Source organism: Boleophthalmus pectinirostris, unplaced genomic scaffold (assembly GCF_026225935.1).
Source record: "Boleophthalmus pectinirostris isolate CB_2022bp ecotype Guang Dong unplaced genomic scaffold, ASM2622593v1 HiC_scaffold_22, whole genome shotgun sequence".
Lineage (NCBI taxonomy): Eukaryota > Metazoa > Chordata > Actinopteri > Gobiiformes > Gobiidae > Boleophthalmus > Boleophthalmus pectinirostris.
In genome coordinates, this window is record NW_026571190.1 from 24,312,663 (window position 1) to 24,330,077 (window position 17,415).

General features: G+C 36.2%; 1 protein-coding gene across 4 annotated transcripts; it reads left to right on the top strand.

The window, feature by feature from the left end:
* Positions 1-128: 128 nt before the first annotated feature.
* Positions 129-16,967, top strand: arfip1 (ADP-ribosylation factor interacting protein 1 (arfaptin 1)). Of its 4 annotated transcripts, XM_020931381.2 has the most exons (10): positions 129-404; positions 1,655-1,998; positions 8,676-8,777; positions 9,054-9,141; positions 9,809-9,910; positions 10,780-10,892; positions 12,198-12,419; positions 12,857-13,014; positions 13,640-13,814; positions 14,593-16,967. In XM_020931381.2, the coding sequence occupies exons 2-10, from the start codon at positions 1,657-1,659 to the stop codon at positions 14,749-14,751; spliced, it is 1,461 nt and encodes a 486-aa protein (XP_020787040.2). In that variant the 5' UTR covers positions 129-404; positions 1,655-1,656; the 3' UTR covers positions 14,752-16,967. The 4 variants fall into 4 exon arrangements, with proteins under 4 accessions (XP_020787040.2, XP_020787041.2, XP_020787042.2 ...); XM_020931382.2 differs by lacking the exon at positions 9,809-9,910 and having other exon boundaries at positions 130-404; XM_020931383.2 differs by lacking the exon at positions 1,655-1,998 and having other exon boundaries at positions 131-404.
* The last annotated feature ends 448 nt before the right edge of the window (positions 16,968-17,415 follow it).

Sequence of the window (17,415 nt, forward strand, 5' to 3'; positions counted from 1 at the left end):
CAATCCAGCATGACAACAAAAGAAAAATTGCGGCGTGCCGCATTTAGCCCCAGAGCCACAGTTTGAACACCCTTGTACGTCTTTACCTAGCTGCACTCCTCTGATTTCACCACGAGAGTGCGAGCTTGGCCAATCCATGCGATGTAGTTTGACGGATGACACCCAAGGGCCCCGCAGCGAACCAGTCTTTCCGGGGTTCGAGCAGAAAGTCTGGCGTGGCTGAAAGGACGCAGATGATACATTAGCAGGCTTTGTTTTACATGCACCATTTGATGATCGGGAGTGAAGCGATCTGCCCCGGTAGAAAGCGAATACGCCCTTTTGCACAGCAAAACACGGACGGAGTACTGCCTCTACTACTGCGGCTCAGCTAGCGTGCAAGAGTTAGCCACGGACCAAGACGGGTAATCCAAACTTTTGATCGTTACTCGTTTACTTAACCCAATCACTCAGGCAGTATAAATAACCACGGTCACATATTACTAATCTTTACTGTCTTATCATTGCGGGCTTTTGCGATTTTAGCATCATCCAGTCACGTCCAACAACAAGCTTCCTCTTCCTAGACAGCGTCCTTGTTCTAACACAACTTGCATTGCCGCATTTATGAATTGATGAATTGTTATGTTGTACAGTTCTAAATGTAATCTGTCCTGTCGTGTATTTTTAATTACTTGTGGAATAGAGTGTATAAAGGTGGTCACGTGATTGTCGATCCAGTGGTTGGTGCAACAGGTAGTGACTGGCCGTTTATCTAAAGTAGAGAAACTTGTTCCTTGTGCATTGGACAAAAGGTTTATCCGTTGCTCTTGGAGGTCTGCTAGAGGGATCTGTGATATTAACATGAACGACGGGATATAATGAAGAAAAGAATGCACACTTTGTATTTGTGCAAAGGTTCAAGAATGCCCTCTGTAATTATTTATAGTTTATGTAGGCCTATGCAGATTGATACTCATATCCAAAAACATGCCTGTCAGCTTAGTTATAGTTAGTTATAAAAAAATATATAGCCTAATAGGAATTGAACTTCAACTGATTTCAAGATATTTGAGCAAGCAGCATAATGATATCAAAAGTCATTATTGATAAAGCTTACACTGTCTGTTGCATAGTTTATCAGAAAATCTTACCCTATGGGATACAACAGCAGTCACAAGGGTCTATTTATTGTAATTTTTAGACATTAATATGCATATGATAGGTGTGCAAATTCTATTCATGACTTTGCTCTGAGGGATAGAAATTACAGGACATAGCACTTAAAAGCACTTTGTCTACATCATCAGTACACGCAAATCCATTCATGCAGGGTCAATTTCTGCTCAAGAATAGAAGTATAGATTTGATTTTATTTTTCTTAAGGAAATCCTGCTTTTGGGTTATTGTATAAGTGGCGTAATAGCATTCAAGTTCATTGTTTATTATCTATATCTTCTTCAGTATATATCATACTACAAAATTTGTTATCATGATGAGCCAACATATATTTTTAAAACAAACCCCACTGTCCACAGAATATTTATCTGCTACTGAACAAACTACTTGTAGAACAAATGAATGAATAACACATAATGTGCCCTTTGTCACTCTTAATCCATGTAAAGGTATAACACTGGAACCCATTTATGAACTGTAACTTGTTTTTTTCCAGGTATGTCGGAAGTTAGTCTTGAGGCCGTATCGGGGAAGACTTCTGCTGAGGAGCCTCAGATGGATTGTGAGGAAAATGACAGAGCAGAGCAGAGCATGAGTGAAGAAAATGCCGCCAGAGTTGATGATAGTGCAGAGGTCAGGTCCAGTGAACTTTATGAAGTGGATATAGATAGTGGAGAAGAGACTGAAGACAGAAAAAAATTGGAAAATGAGCGCGAAGAAGAGAGGAATCAGAATGAGAGTGGAGAATTAGGAGCAGGCAGTACTGACAGTGTAAACAAAGATGGCAGAGAAACACAAGGATCGCCAGAAGAGGGTGGAGATTCAAAGGAGGAAACCAAGGTGACCAAGTGTTGGTGGCTAGCAATCTGTAGTCGTGGTGGCTGTATGTCAGTGTCTGGGTTGTGGCTTGCTTACGGTGGTGGGTTCTTTGCCTATAAAGTTAGATTTTTAGCAATTTCTCAACATTGTGGTATGGTACTGGTCTGTACTCAGTGCTGCTCATGTTATTGTTATTGCTGGGCAATATGTAAAAAAAAATGTTTTTTTTACATGGCCAATTACCATCTAGATTAGTCAATAAGACTTTCTTGTCATTACCATGTAATTTTACTCTATATGATTCACTGCAGACTTATTAAATCCAGAACCCGATTACTGAAAATGTTTTATAAATGATGGAATTGATTTTGACACTCTATATTCAATACAACTACGATAGCATAATGATAATTAAAATTATCTTTCTTTAGACGATATGTGATTTTCAACATTAAATCACTGGACTTTCTTTTATATTAACATGTGGTTCCTTAGTGGTCCATGGGCATTTCCCTAGTGTTCTTGCTTAATCTTTTCAGGAAAGGTTCATTTCTGTCCTGTGAATATAACATTTTTAGTATACCTGCTCAAATGAGTGTCTTGTTTTGAGTAGTATCTGATTTTCGATTTTTAACAATTGTTAACATAGCTGTTGTCCCTACTTAACAATTGTTAACATAGCTGTTGTCCCTACCTAGCTCAGCAATAAATAAACAAATTCTTAAGCCTACCATACCAACTCATACCCTATCACTTTGTTGAAACATTGCATTTTTGAGTATATTTGGCAATCACTTCTACTTGTTGCTTTACTGATTGTGGCCTTTACAGTTGTGCATAGCTGTGGTGGTACTTTGTGAGCTGGTTAAGGAATATCTTGTTATATTATGACTCCCTTTTATCTCTTTGGCTTTTACTGATTGTCCTCTGATGTGTCAGAAGTGGGAAGACGATTATCCCATTATGAGTTCTCTGCTTTATGCCAATACCTGCTTGAAATGTGAAATTACTGTTGAAACTATATATGACTTGCAATTATTTATTTAATATGTATTCATATGTTTGAGGCAAAATTGTAAGTTGTACAGCTGTGTCAGCATGGATGTGTTTCCTACTGTAGTGGATTTTGAACAAGCCAGAGCATATGATATTGGATTCTTTGCATAACCTAAATTCTGAATTACAACTGAGCTGAAATTCAAGCATTTAGTATCTACATGTACCTTAAAGTGAGCAGACAAATATTAACACATTCATTTACAATTCATTTATAAAATATGAAAGTTTGAGATGACAGCAAATTAATCATATTTCACATTATACATTTTAGTGAAACAAGATTTTGTTTACTTTGTCCTTTTGTATTTTTAGTTTCACCCTAATTACTGAATACTTGTACAAATCAAGAATACAGAAATTTGCAGTTGCAATTTCAATACAATTATCTTAGAGTTCAATATCTGTTTTTTAATAAAGTAATGTATTAATTTGCTCACAATACGTGCTTTATAAACCTGCGGAATTACCTTTGTTTCATAATACAGAAGTAGCTTGAATAACAGCTTCTCCTATAGTCCCCCTGTGTAAGTTGCACACATGCAGTTTTTAGGCTCACTGCCGGTCACATGGTTTTGGCTCAAACCCTGAGCTCCTGACAACTCAGTCTCCCTCACTTTTTGTGCCGCTGGAATGTGACTCTTCTGGCTACTGCTGTTCCTCTCCATAAAAGCTATTGTCTTTGCTAAGGAGGGATGATGTATAATAATAATAATAATAATAATAGAAATAATTAGGGCTGTTCTCAAAATTGGCTCTAATTGGCTCATTGTTTTTTCCCTTCCATTGTGTCCCACATCATAGTATAGGTGGTATCTAGGAAACCGTCTCTCAACCATGGAACAAAGCTTGGCATGAGTATTACGCTTCTATTATCTGCTAACACAACATATTTAGATCACCATGTTATGTTTTATTGTTTAGAAAATGCTATATTCACTGAAAACAACATATTAACATGTTTTATTGCTTTCAGTTTTGTGTTTGTTGCTCTGATTCCCCCCCTCTCCATTCGAGAGCATTGGTGGTTTAGGCTTGTGAGTTGAGTTTTGCATAGGATCGTACTACTAACTGTGAGGAGGGTTAAGGAGAGATTGTTAAATGACACGAGCATGCATGGATGATATCTTAATCCTGTTCAGGCATGTTTGTGATGAGGGAACAATGTTATAACAAGGTAGAAAGCTCCAAAAAGTTGATTTAGCATAATACCCCCCTGTAATGGAGTTACTGTTTAGCTCCTACCATTGCTTACCTCTACCATATGTTACTGGTCCCATTAGCTGGGTTAGTGCCAGGTCTCAAGCCTCAACCCATGGGTGTGGTTTTGGAACTTCCCAAATCCAGGTCACGTGGTTCAATTATGAAAATAAATAGAACATAGGTAAAGTATAACATGATAGGTGATGAAGGATGTTTTTATTTTTGGGTGTTATTGCAATGATGAAAATCTGAATAAATTTTAGCAAGGTTTGTCAAAAGTTTCAAAACAAGGTAGTCATTTGAGCAGGTATCAATACTAAAAAACAGGACAGAAATTAATCTTTCTGAATAGCTTTAAAATGATCTTGAGCTGTATCAGAACAAGTATAAGACCACATAGATTAGTATACGCTCAAGGACTACTATGGAATTTACCTGCACAACTGAGGGATTACACAGATTTAAGGCCACATGGCAATATGAAGGAAAATACTATTACTTAATGTTGAAATTAATAGCATGCTGTTGTCTAAATAAAGAATGTTTTTTTAATTATAATTGTGCTATTGGAATCGGTATTGGGTATTGAGTCTTTTCCTTAGTACCAAAATCGAGTTTGAAATTGTATTATTGTGACATTATTTAGCTGTCCATCCAAATGATAACACATTTCTATAAATGTCTTGGGTTTGATTAACATGACCCAAGATTGGCAGGTTAATCCCTGCACTTACATACTTCATACTATTATTAAGTTGTTGGTCAAGACAATTAACCCTCATAGCCTCCGGTAATTTAAAAAAAAGTTGTAATGGTAACTGCTCTTAAAGACTACCTTTTCTGTATGGAGTTTGCATATTATCCCTTATAGTTACTATGCTTTTGTTATGTGGTTAAAAGTATTAAAAATGGGGATGCGCATTTGGAGAAAAATAGGTTATAAGTTATTATTTCTGTGACTGAATTAGGTCTATACAACTACTAAACTGAGACTTTTAATGTAGTAGTAATAGTTGGGTTAGTAAATATTGAGACCACAACTAGGGATGGTTCAATATGGATTTTAACTGATATTTATCATTTATATTTAGCAAATCCCATGTATTTAACTGGGGTTTAGTCAACTAATCGATCTGCAGGACATGTCTGTAGTCGAACAATAATTTCTTTAGTTGACTACAGCCCTATTTCACTCATTAGTCTATTCTTAAAGACAAATGATTACCTGTGGACAAAGTGGAAATAACACATGGGCACACAGAGGCTGGAGCTGTGCCAAAAAAATAACAGTGCTTGAAAACTGATATCAGGTTAATGAGTTTTTAACCTCCGAGCAGATGACAAGGTGCTTTTGACGCTATTGGTTACATGCAGTAGGGGAAAGAGTACTGCAAATGTGTAAATTAAAAGTACAGTTACATGGCTTAAAATGCTCTGTTTTCAAAATTGTACCTAAATAAAAGTAAAAAAGTACACATGAAAAATACTACAGTTAGTTCATAATTTCATAATTTTAAAGCTGTATTTTATCATTTCACATTACAATCTTCATAATCTTCATGCTTTATCCAGTCAGAGCCGCCAATGCAGTGTTTGTGTTTGTCGGTGTAGAAAGGAGTAGAGACAGGTGAGACGACTGTGGCTTGGGACTATTGTGACTTGTGCTGTATCCAGTACTTGTATGATTGGAAAAGTATAATTGCTCAAAAATCTACTCAATTACAGTAACATATGTATTTGTAATTGGTACACAAAATGATGATTGAGTTATCAAGAGTATCAAAAATCAGATATTAATCAACAGTAACACTACTATCGAAACAAATTTAAGCAAGTATTGATACTGAAAGAATCACATAATTACAGGTAGATAAAAGATTTATCATACCTAGTGAAAGACAACATGGTATAATAAACAAATATTATTTTGTGTTGAGAATTACATTATTGTCTATAAAAGTGACAACAATATAATGTAAGAAAACAATATAAAACTCTCTACATTAGTCATTTTTATTGTATTACTAACCAGACATGTCTTAACAAGCCACTAAACACACAGTCTATCAGCTCTATTTGTTATCGGCAGTTCCTGGTTGTAGAACAGTGGATGTCTGCTGTGCTGGTGTGACTGTGTGCGGGCATCAGGTGTCTTTAAAGTTTTTATGAGTCGGTTACTGGACACTTCCACGTGAATGCATAGGTTCACAGGGATCTAGATGTCAACACTAAACGCATTATCGGCTATTATAGGTTGAGATGTCTGTGATCACTATAGCTGATATCATGTAAAAGATGTTTTGAGATGCAAACACACGACACTCCCTTTTTGTTACGTCAGTCCTGGGTTAGTTGAACCTACACAACCAGGAAACACTATATGATAGTTAACAATCATAAAGCAAATAAATGGTCAATTGTTTTTGTTTTAATAACATAGGCATAGTAGCTAGTGGTGGGAAATCATGTATCGAAAAATGTATAAGATCGCAATTGCTGGTTTGAAGATATGCAGAATATTGTGTCTTCTATATTAAAAAGCTATTTTAATATAAAAAAAAATAAAATACACTTTATTTTTCAAATCATCAGCCCATAGAATCTTGCGATGCCATTCGAAACCTTTTTTTCATTCTGAAAGAAAATATAACCCCCCCCAAAAAAATCTTTGCAAATTGTTCATATCAGAAGTTTTGATATTAGTTTTGATGTCGATTAGTATTTGGTTTTCTATACTTTTGACAACTCCAACCAGTTCGGAGTTAACATACTGATGCATTATAATTATAGGCCTGTGGTTGCTTATACGTTAGTGCTTATTTTAGACCACAGTGACTTCCTGTAAACTTTTATTGAGGTGATTTGTGAGTGGGTGTCCTAGTTCTTAAGTCCATAGTGCAAAAGAGCAGCTGTATTTAGGGCAGGGATGAGAGCCACGTCGAGTTTTTTATTGCCAAACAAATGTTGTCTCCACCCAGTGGCCCTGTGGAGCAACATCCCAGTATGCTACAAACACAGGGCAAGAGTGTCGTTAGATTTAATAGTTTTGCTCTTTATGTATGAACTCATGATACTGACAAATTAATATTATTTTTATTATTATTAGCACTCATTTATGCTAGTGCTGTTACAATACAAAAATTCCAAACTATTTCAGTACTAAGGCATTCACAGGGATAAAATATCCTATTATCTTATTCTGCATAATAACTGCTAACCCATATACCCATTATTCTGAAACATGGGATTCTTGTACTAATTTGTCAGTTCATATGTCAGTCTTTTTGACAAATCTGCTGGACACATTTAAAATCTTAACTTTAAAAGCGTACATCGCAAATTGCAGTGCTTGTCAGAAAAATTGCAGTAAGATATTTTCCAGAAATTGTTCAGCTCCAACATGTACTGTTATATGTTTATTTATGCTGCAATACATTTTTCTAACTATCATTCGTGTGTTGTTTTGTCTAAAGTAGCCCTCAGCACACTGTTGTCTCTCTTCATGTCCAAACCACCTGAGCCAGTCCAGAGTCTTCCACAACCTTGTCATGACTGAGTGTTGTATCTGTTCCATAGCACAATATTGATCTCATAATCTTACACTGGGACAAGAGGTGTAGTCACATGTGCTTTTAAAATCATCTGGGAATTGTTCATAATATTGTCAATTTATTTGTCACTATTGTAGAAAAAACTGAATAATAATAATAATAATGCATTTAAAATAAATTAATAAAAAATAATAATAATGCTTTAAAATAATGAATGCCTTCAGTCCTTTAAAGTTCCCTTTTAAACTCCTCCACAGCATAACTCTGCACAGAAACTATTTATTGTTCTCCATGTTCTGGGTTGATTCAACTTGAAGTTGCCTCTCAGACTAAAGACCCCTTGCTGTTTAAGGGCATATTCACACCTACAGGCTTCAGTCTGATTAAAATGGACTAGAGTTTGATTACACTGAAAGTCCGGACTTAAGTGGACCGAGACCTTGATTGGCACTATGTTCTACTCGAGTTATAATGTCAATGTCATTACATTATTCAATTACCAAAATTCCAAGCTAAAATGTATTCCTAACACAAAATGAAATTTGATGAAAACTGTAAACCCTCATTCAAAATATGTTTAATTAATTTTAATATGTACATAAACTCATTGAATATGGGTTGAGAAAAAAAAAAAATCTAAACAATTGTTTGAAACATAGTGTTACTTTTTTATTTGGAATATGCCTCTGACAAAAGAATGAATTCATTTATTTTTATTAAATCTGTTGTATTTCTTCTACTTTTATTAATTTAATATTCATAGTATTACTGGGATTTTATTTTTTCAAGAAAAAACTTCTCTGGCACTGTCCACCAGATGGCAGTCCTCTCCTCTGTGGTCAGATGTCTTCCACATACAGTACAAGACTGACTGTTTGTCTGTTGCAGGAGAGCACCATGGCTGAGGAAGCACACAGGAGCTCAGCCGCAGAGATCCCAGTCACTACCAACGGAGAACTGGACCAGAGCCCAGACCAGGTCTTCCAGAGGGTGAGGACCATGACTACTTTACAGCACCTGACTTATTACCAAGTCTTTTCAAATGTATAAAGCAAGCAGGTCTATATATATCATTTTGTATAGTCCCAAATCACAGCAGTAAAAAAATTAAACAGTGAAACAGTCATGGGGGACATTGGATAACATCATGTAGTGTGACCTAGTGTTTTGAGAATTCTCTATACTATACTCTATATAGTATAAAATGCAGTACCTTGTATAGTGCGCATTCATTATTGACCAAAACTTCATTGCATTTGTGTTCAGGACTCATATGCTGGCAGCCCTGGTGCTCTGAACCTGTCTGAGTCAAACAGCTTCTCTTCAACAGCAGAGGGCACCGTTGTGAAAGAAGGTGACTAAAATTTAGATACTGTCAATATGTACCCCAACTGTGAAATATAGTTAATATGCACGTTAACAATAGCTACTCATTTAAAATAGTAACTAGTTTATAAGGACTAGTGTTGCCACGATACTAAAATTTCAAATACGATTTTGAATGAATGACCCTATACTGGTTCATAGGCATATACTAGTTTATGTGGTTTTATACTTGTTCTGATATAGCTCAAGGTAATTCTAAAGCTGTTCAGGAAAGGTTCATTTCTGTCCCATGAATGTGATTTTTTATTTTTATTTTTTTAAGTACAATATTGATACTAGCTGAAATTTCCTCTTACAGAACAGCAGTGGAGGTGAAATATATTGTTCTCCCTTGTGTCATGAATTTGACACTTTGTCCATTGTTTTTCACTGGACTGGACATTTGAATTTGAATCACATACACATCTATTTAAATGTAATTATAGCTTCCTCTGATCTCCTTGTTGTCATCCTTTCATCCTCACTTCCTTTTCCCACAATTCAAATGCAAATGGTTCCATAGAAGACATGGTTTTAAAAATACTTTTATGCAACAAAAGCGCACCAATTTACTGAATGTAAATCCCTTCTTATATTCAGGCATTATACCACAAAGATGCATGCATAATTGTGCATTGTGAATATGTATTTCTCAGGGTCAGCCAGCCTACCCTGTTCTCCGGTGACGCCTGTAGCTCCCAGCTCGGCGGCCGCAAGCCGCCTGGCTCGCTCCTCCAGCTGTAGTCAGGCTGAGACAGGTATTTACATTAGGGATGGTATGAAATGGATTTTTTGAGCCAATATCCGAGATTTGTCTTGCTGTTGTGGCCGGTGTAATATACCAATATTGAGGAAATACCATCCCTAATCTACTAATGCATATTAGCTTTTAGCTTTAACATAAAGTCGCCTCTTTCTCGCTTGATCTAAAATGCCTCTTTCATTTTATAATCTAATTGTTCTTCAGTCTTTGCATGTACACCAATCCAATCTATACACGGGGATTCCACCTCTCAATCTTATATTTTTCCATCCCTTCTCTTAAGTATCAGTGAAGAACATTATTGTAAATTCTCCTCTTCAGAAATAACAAATAAACAAACTAGGGGTAAGTTGCTACTGTAGCCACAGCTGCCATAGGGCAGAGGAAGCAAAGCTGCCAATCTGTGCCAATAGCACCTCCAGCCACCACCGACACACACACCTCATTCATACTGTGGGGGGGTGAACTGTCTTGCTTAAGGACACTGCAACAGAGCTTCCAACCTTCAGGTTGGTGCACAAATACTCTAACTGTAGAGCCACTGTCGCCCTGATATACAATAGATTTTCCTATTTACTTATCAACATTTAAAAGAATTCCAATATCAGCTGTGGATCCTTTATCCTCTTTTCTTGGAGCTTTTGTCCTTGTGAGCTCTGGCACCACTCTTCGACTTCCCGGTCCCACAAACCTTGATTAAAGATTCATAATGTCCTCTCTAATTATGAGACATTTTGAAGATTGTGTCATTGTAATGATTTCTCTTCTGTAATGAATTGTACATAAATCTATTAAACAGCTATTACAATATTCGCTCCAGCATTTAAAGTATTCTTAATAACTGTATTATTTCCCATTGTTCAGGTCAAATGAAAGGACAGCCTCAGAGTGGAGCACTGGTGCTTTCAGACGACCTCAAGAACCCAGCTCTGGAAAAACTGGAACTGGTCCGAAAATGGAGCATCAACACTTATAAAGTAATGATGTGTTTTTTATACTTAAATTATTACTTAAGTCTTGCTGTATTATTATATAGTATTATGTTTCCCTGTGTAGCCTAATATTTTTGTCGACAAAAACTAAACAATCATCGATAACTCCTTACCATTCCAGCCTAGTTTAAAATATCTAACTAAAATGACTCTTAATTCTAACTGAATCTGTTTGGAACACAAACAAATGGCTCTTTGTGAAGCTGAGACTCTGTAGTTTTGGCCTCTGCTTTCTGATCCACGCTAGTTTTAAGTGGAAACCATAAACTGTATAAAAAAGTAGACTAAGCAAGTGTGACGTCATCCATAGTGTTCAGCTTCACTCAAATGAAGCTCCTGATGGTAATGGTTACAGGAGAGAATCTGGAGCCAGGCTCCATATTTGGAAAGCTGACTGTGAGTATCATGGCAACCACAAGAGCCAGTCATGATTGAGGTCATTAAATGTGCCCGCCCTTCTCACTGGAAAGCGGGAAGGGGGCTTACTTAGCAACAAAATGCACTAGCTGTCAATCAAACCTGTTGCTAATGCTAGCAGGAGCGACCTCGGGGAATGAAGGCATCTGATTGGTCTGTTATTTATGTTCATATCTTGATTTAGGGACAAAATAGCAAAATGAAAAATTCAGGATCATGTAGAGCGGGTCAGTGCGCACATTTTAAGACCAAAGTGACGAGGTTCGCAGCAGCACTTACAGAGAGGGGTGAGAAGATCCCTATGTAAGACAATTTGAGACGGGGGCAGAAGGAGCTGGAAGAACCGGTGCACTTCCTATTTGGAACGTGGTGGCTAGCGTGTTAGCTGTGTCCATTCATATATACGGTCTATGGTGGGAACAAGCTCTACATTGAGGAAATTCAGATTTCAAATTGTGCCTTAATTATTTGGGGTAAGTATAAGAATAGGGATAGCTGGTGTCCCTGGGGATGATCTTAGAGGAAGAAGATTGAATGTTTGTTGGATCTTGACAATTTCCATGTCAAAGATGAAGCATATCTCACTAAACTAAGATTGAGAGACTTGTAATTAGGCAAAAAAGTTCAGTCGGCATAAAACCACTCTATTATATCGTTGCAGTCCCTCAGTCATCCAGTTAGGGTCCAGAGTGGACCATGGGCGTATGTTCTAACACCGCTCAAAATCTTTCTAAAACTATTCCCGAAAGGTTAATTTATGTCCTGTGAACGTGACTTTTTAGTACTGATGCCTATTCAAATGAGTACCTAGTTTTGATACTAGTTTTTGTATTGAGTAGTATCTGATTTTCGATACGTTTGACAATTCTACAGTGCACCAGGCAAATCCTGTCGGAGAAGCTGGGCAAAGGTTCCAAAACTGTGGACCTGGAGCTGGAGGCGCAGATAGAGGTTCTTCGGGATAACAAGAGGAAGTACCAGCAGGTGATCCGCCTGGCACAGACCCTGGCCGCTCAGCTCACCCAGATCATGCAAACACAGAAGCAGCTGGGGGACGCCTTCGCAGACCTCAGCCTCAAGTCGCCTGAACTCCACGTAAGGTCACTTGTTATGTCGAGTACATACTCATGGTTATGTGGAGAAGTGTTGCAGTTAGACTTGCAGAAGACTGAACTATGAACTGATATAAACTACTACAAGAATCCAATGACTTTAAGAACATGTTTGTAGAAGTCTAAACTCCAGGTAGAGACTTTTCAATAAAAAGACTGGATATTTTGTTCTCTGCAGAGGAAATTCTTTAAATACTTGCAGCAATTTGATGTTTGCAGCAAATCAACGTTTATTCAGTTGTTATATATTTGACCAAATAAATAGCAATTCTATTTTCTTTTTCCAAAATTTATAGGCAAGACAAATGTATTTGTATAGCACAATTACATGTAAACAAAGTAATTAAAGTGCTTATTCTAAGTTCTCCTAGTTCTTGTTTTAGTTTTGTCAAGGCTAATTGTATAAATTTATGCCATTAGGAGGAGTTTGGTTACAATGCTGAGACCCAAAAGCTTTTATCCAAAAATGGAGAGACACTGCTGGCAGCCATCAACTTCTTCATTTCCAGCGTGAACACACTAGTGGATAAGACCATAGAAGACACCATGATCAACATCAAACAATATGAGATTGCCAGGTAATGCGTTCAGTTTTATTTTTAATATACTTTTGGTATACATAAGAAATAGTATTTTCTAGTGTTACAAAAATTTCAAACTCTATACTCAGGAATAGACTTGATACTCGATACAGATTCCAATATCCCAATGATAATTAAAAACTGTTTGTTTAGAGAATAGAATGTGATTTTTCAACATATTGTCTTATACTTGTTCTGAGCCTATTCTAAAGCTATTCAGGAAAGGTTCGTTTCTGTCCTGTCACTTTTTTAGTATTGAAATTTGCTCAAAGGATTTTTAGTGCTAGTTTTAATATTGATTAGTATTCGATTTTCAGTTTTTGACATCCCTAATTGAAACCTTTGTGTTTCTTCCATTGCTTCATCACTTATAATGTAGTCCTGTTCTTTGAAAATACCAGAGTTTCAAAGTTCTTCAAATTAAATCAGATGTTATGTCCTGACCATTACGCTTTAAGTTACTCTTACTTGAGTAGTAGTTTCCCAAATACTTACTTGAGTCATTTTTTGGGAATCTTCTTTGTACTTTGAAATAACATTACTCTCACTTACAATACAGTACAGTTTTGTCTACTCTACCTATCTATTCATGCCTAATTATCTGAAACTTGTTCGTGACCAGGGTGGAATATGATGCGTATCGCACTGACCTGGAGGAGTTGAACCTGGGGCCCCGTGATGCCACCACCATGCCCAAGATCGAGATGTCCCAGCAGCAGTTCCAAATCCACCGGGAAAAGTATGAAAAGATGAGGAACGATGTTTCCATCAAGCTCAGGTTTCTTGAGGAAAACAAGGTAAAATGTTGTAATGAAGCTTTTACAGGTGCACTATGTAATATTTTATGTTGGAGCGTCTGCCACATGCTTGTCTCCATGGAAATATTATTTCTTTGTATGGAATGTTTCACTGTATGGTATTAAACTTAATTTATGTGGCAATTCAATCACAGGTGATTTTATAGCTCAGTGTACTTTAAAAACATTTATTCTTACTCTGAGTAGGCTCGCCTCTCCATAGATATGATCTTTAACTTCAATAACGTCAATAACCTAATAATTATTTTCCCCATGGAGACAACCTGATGGAAGACCTTCAGCTACTTAGACCACTTTAAAGTTAACATAATATTGTGCTGAAATTATGATTGTGTGAAATAAAAATGTACCTGTGTAAGTTTGAATTAAGTGTAAAATAATTAATGTCTAACAATCAAGCAAACTATGGCAAATGAGAAATTCAGTTTGTCAACTGGATAAAAGTTTTTCAGTAAAATATGAAAAAAAAAAAAAAAAAAAAAAAACTTTTGTCCAGTTGACAAATTGAATTTCTCCTTTGTCATGAATTTTACCTGAACGACTGAGAGATTTTTCACAAATCAAGCAAATTTTCACAGGTAGTAGCAAGTACTGTATATTGCTGAAATATGATCTGGTATTGAGACCACCTCTTTTAGAAACCTTTTAAACAAAGCCTTTTAAATATTACATGAGCTTAAATAATGCATAAACTGTATGCAAACACAAAAAAGAAATGATCTCAAAATATAACATGAACTTGTATCTTGTATTGCAGGTGAAAGTATTGCACAATCAGCTCATCCTGTTTCACAACGCCATCGCTGCGTACTACGCTGGGAACCAACAGCAGCTGGAACAGACACTAAAGCAGTTCCACATCAAATTAAAAATGCCAGGAGGAGACAGCCCTTCGTGGCTAGAGGAGAGCCACTAAACCCTCAGTTTTGTTCCACAGGCTCAAAGTGGGGTTCATAGTCAACACAAACTACAGGAACTGCCACTTCTTCTTTCAACTTGATCTGCCTTTGAAACCTTTGAGAATTGTGAATGTTTTAAAGACAAAAACTCTCATACAATCCGTTATATTTACACATCAAGATCTTCAAATCATAGAAATGCACTTTTTGTACATTCTTTGTTTAAAAAAGAGATGCTGCAATTTGTAAACAAAATTGGAAACTGTAAATGGCATTTTTATTTTTCCAGCATATGAATGTCATTACCCAGCCTAACTGACATGTTGGCTCTTTACAGGCAGCTACAGGGTTCAAAAATGCTATTAAAGAGGGGGTATTTTTTTTAAGATTTCTACCATGTTTTCACGTGGTTCCCTCATCAAAAACAAGCCTGAAGAGGGTTTGAATGTCAACAATGCATGTTTGAGTAATATAGTGATCCCTCCCATGCCCTATTCAGCGCCCACAGTGGGGATGTAGTGGCAAAAACTATTATTGTGTCCTTTGGCAAGGCACTCACATAGCCTGGTATGAATGTGGCGTCTGCGTGAGTGTTGGTGGTCTAAAAGGAGTGACTTGGCATGCAGAGCAAAGGGAGACGTCTACAGCATTTTCAAAACAATAAAATGTAACCTGGTGATCTCAATATGTTATGTGTTAGCAGTTAATACCCCAAGAAGTAAAATACCCCCTCTTTAAAACCAATCATACAATCAAATATCATCTGATTCCAAAAACAGGGCTCTGAAGCTGATAAATGCAAAATTATTACAGATTTTTAAATAATTTTTAAATGTTTTGTGAATATATAGGACAATGACTGAATGCTAAAATTATGCTGTTTGTCTTGTATTCCAAAACAAAATGAAGGACCAGCCTTATGTGACTTAATGTGCCTTTATATCTAGAATTTCTTCCCCTCAAACATAGCCTGGCCAGCCATTCTAATTCATTTTGACTTCATCCAGATTAGATTATTCAGTTTTTTCCCCCTCATGTTGTTGTGTCTCATAAGAGTTTGATTTCAAATGACTAACTGGTTAAAACAAAATTGTCTGAAATGTTAAAATTAATATTCATTTTAAAAGCTTCCATTTCAAATAAGAAATACTGTCAGCCACAAGGTGTCAGTAAGGAAAACATGATTGGTATGGAGCTCAACAGTCAAGGCCTCTCCAGGTTCTGGATGCAAATTTCCTATTCATATTCCTCATATTTGAAAAATTCAAATGTAGTATTTGTTATATTTGAAAGCTTGCTGAGGGTTAACTAAACAACAAATTTACAGAATTTTCAGCAAAATGCTTCATAGTTTATAAAGTTTCAAAAACCTATTTAAAATAATTTGTGTTTGTTACCACATATCTGGGCAAGCATTCAAACTTTTAATATTCTTTTTTGAAAGTCCACAGGACAAATCAATAGAAAATGGTACTTCATGAAGTTATAATAGTTATAGACTATATAATAGAAGTCTATGGTTATAGTGCATTTAAAGGGCTCCATTTATTGACCCCATTATTACTAAATTGCTGATTAAAAGAAGTGGCTGGTTGGGCTATATTTCTGTTCTTTATGGACTTGAAGAAAACACCCACTTAACCAGTTTACAGGACCAACTCTTCAGACAGACCAAACACACATGTGCACAAAGTAAACAGCGTAACACTTCTGTACAAAACACTCCATGGATATTTATAAAATATATTAATCTTTACAAAGATATTTATCGTGATTGCACAGTTAAATATTTTTGCATCAAGACAAAATTTTAAAGAGTATAATGTGTGAACCAAAATACTGTTTTTGTATATGAGGAGACCAGCGTTCTTAGCCTGAGCTGCTAACATAGTTCTTACATTAGGCTAAAGTATATTTTCAAATACTGCATGGTGGTATTTTGTCAACACTTCTTAGCAGTTTGAGCGTGAAACTTGTGTAACAATCTGATGAATACTCTACTCTGAAATAGATGGATTTATATGATATATATATATATATATTTGTAAATTTGTCTGTACTTTCGATATGTAGACCAATGCTGCCATTTGGCCTTGTGTGTGTTTTCTGAATACAATGACATGCTAGTTCTAACTGGTATATCTTTTGCCTTTGTAATTATGCGGAGTCAAAAAAATATTTGAATGTTGTGTATTTTGCTGGGGGAAATAAAGGCTCCTTTTCTCTACCTTTAGCTAAACTTTTGTTTTGTTTTGAATGTGCGCCAGAGTAGACACTGGTTAAGTTTATAGTAGCTGAATGGAGTATAAAAATGGGGCATTTTTAGTAAATGGCTTTGTTTTGTGCTTTCTGCTTGTGTTTACATTGGGATTTCATAGATCCGTAATATGAGGAGATGTGTACAGTACGTTTGTTAGAAGTTTGTCTTTATCTGCTTGACTTGAATCCAGGTGTACGAAAACGCCTTGAAATTTTCATAGCGATAACAAAGCCACACCCACGTATGCTTAATCATTAGATAAACATACAGCAAGCATACAGGAAGGAACATCAGTGAATCATTGTGTGCTATGATATTGGACTCCATGTACCTATAAAACCACACTACTGTTGTCACGATTGAGACCATTGGTTCCACCCAAATTCATTATTTCTTATTAGGTCATACATAGTGAGTGGAA

Excerpts from the sequence above, each read along its gene's own strand:
- arfip1 (XM_020931381.2), top strand. The coding sequence starts at position 1,657 with ATGTCGGAAGTTAGTCTTGAGGCCGTATCGGGGAAGACTTCTGCTGAG. Across the intron at positions 9,142-9,808 it reads GGGCACCGTTGTGAAAGAAG|GGTCAGCCAGCCTACCCTGT; the intron begins GTGACTAAAATT and ends TGTATTTCTCAG. Across the intron at positions 13,015-13,639 it reads AAACAATATGAGATTGCCAG|GGTGGAATATGATGCGTATC; the intron begins GTAATGCGTTCA and ends GTTCGTGACCAG.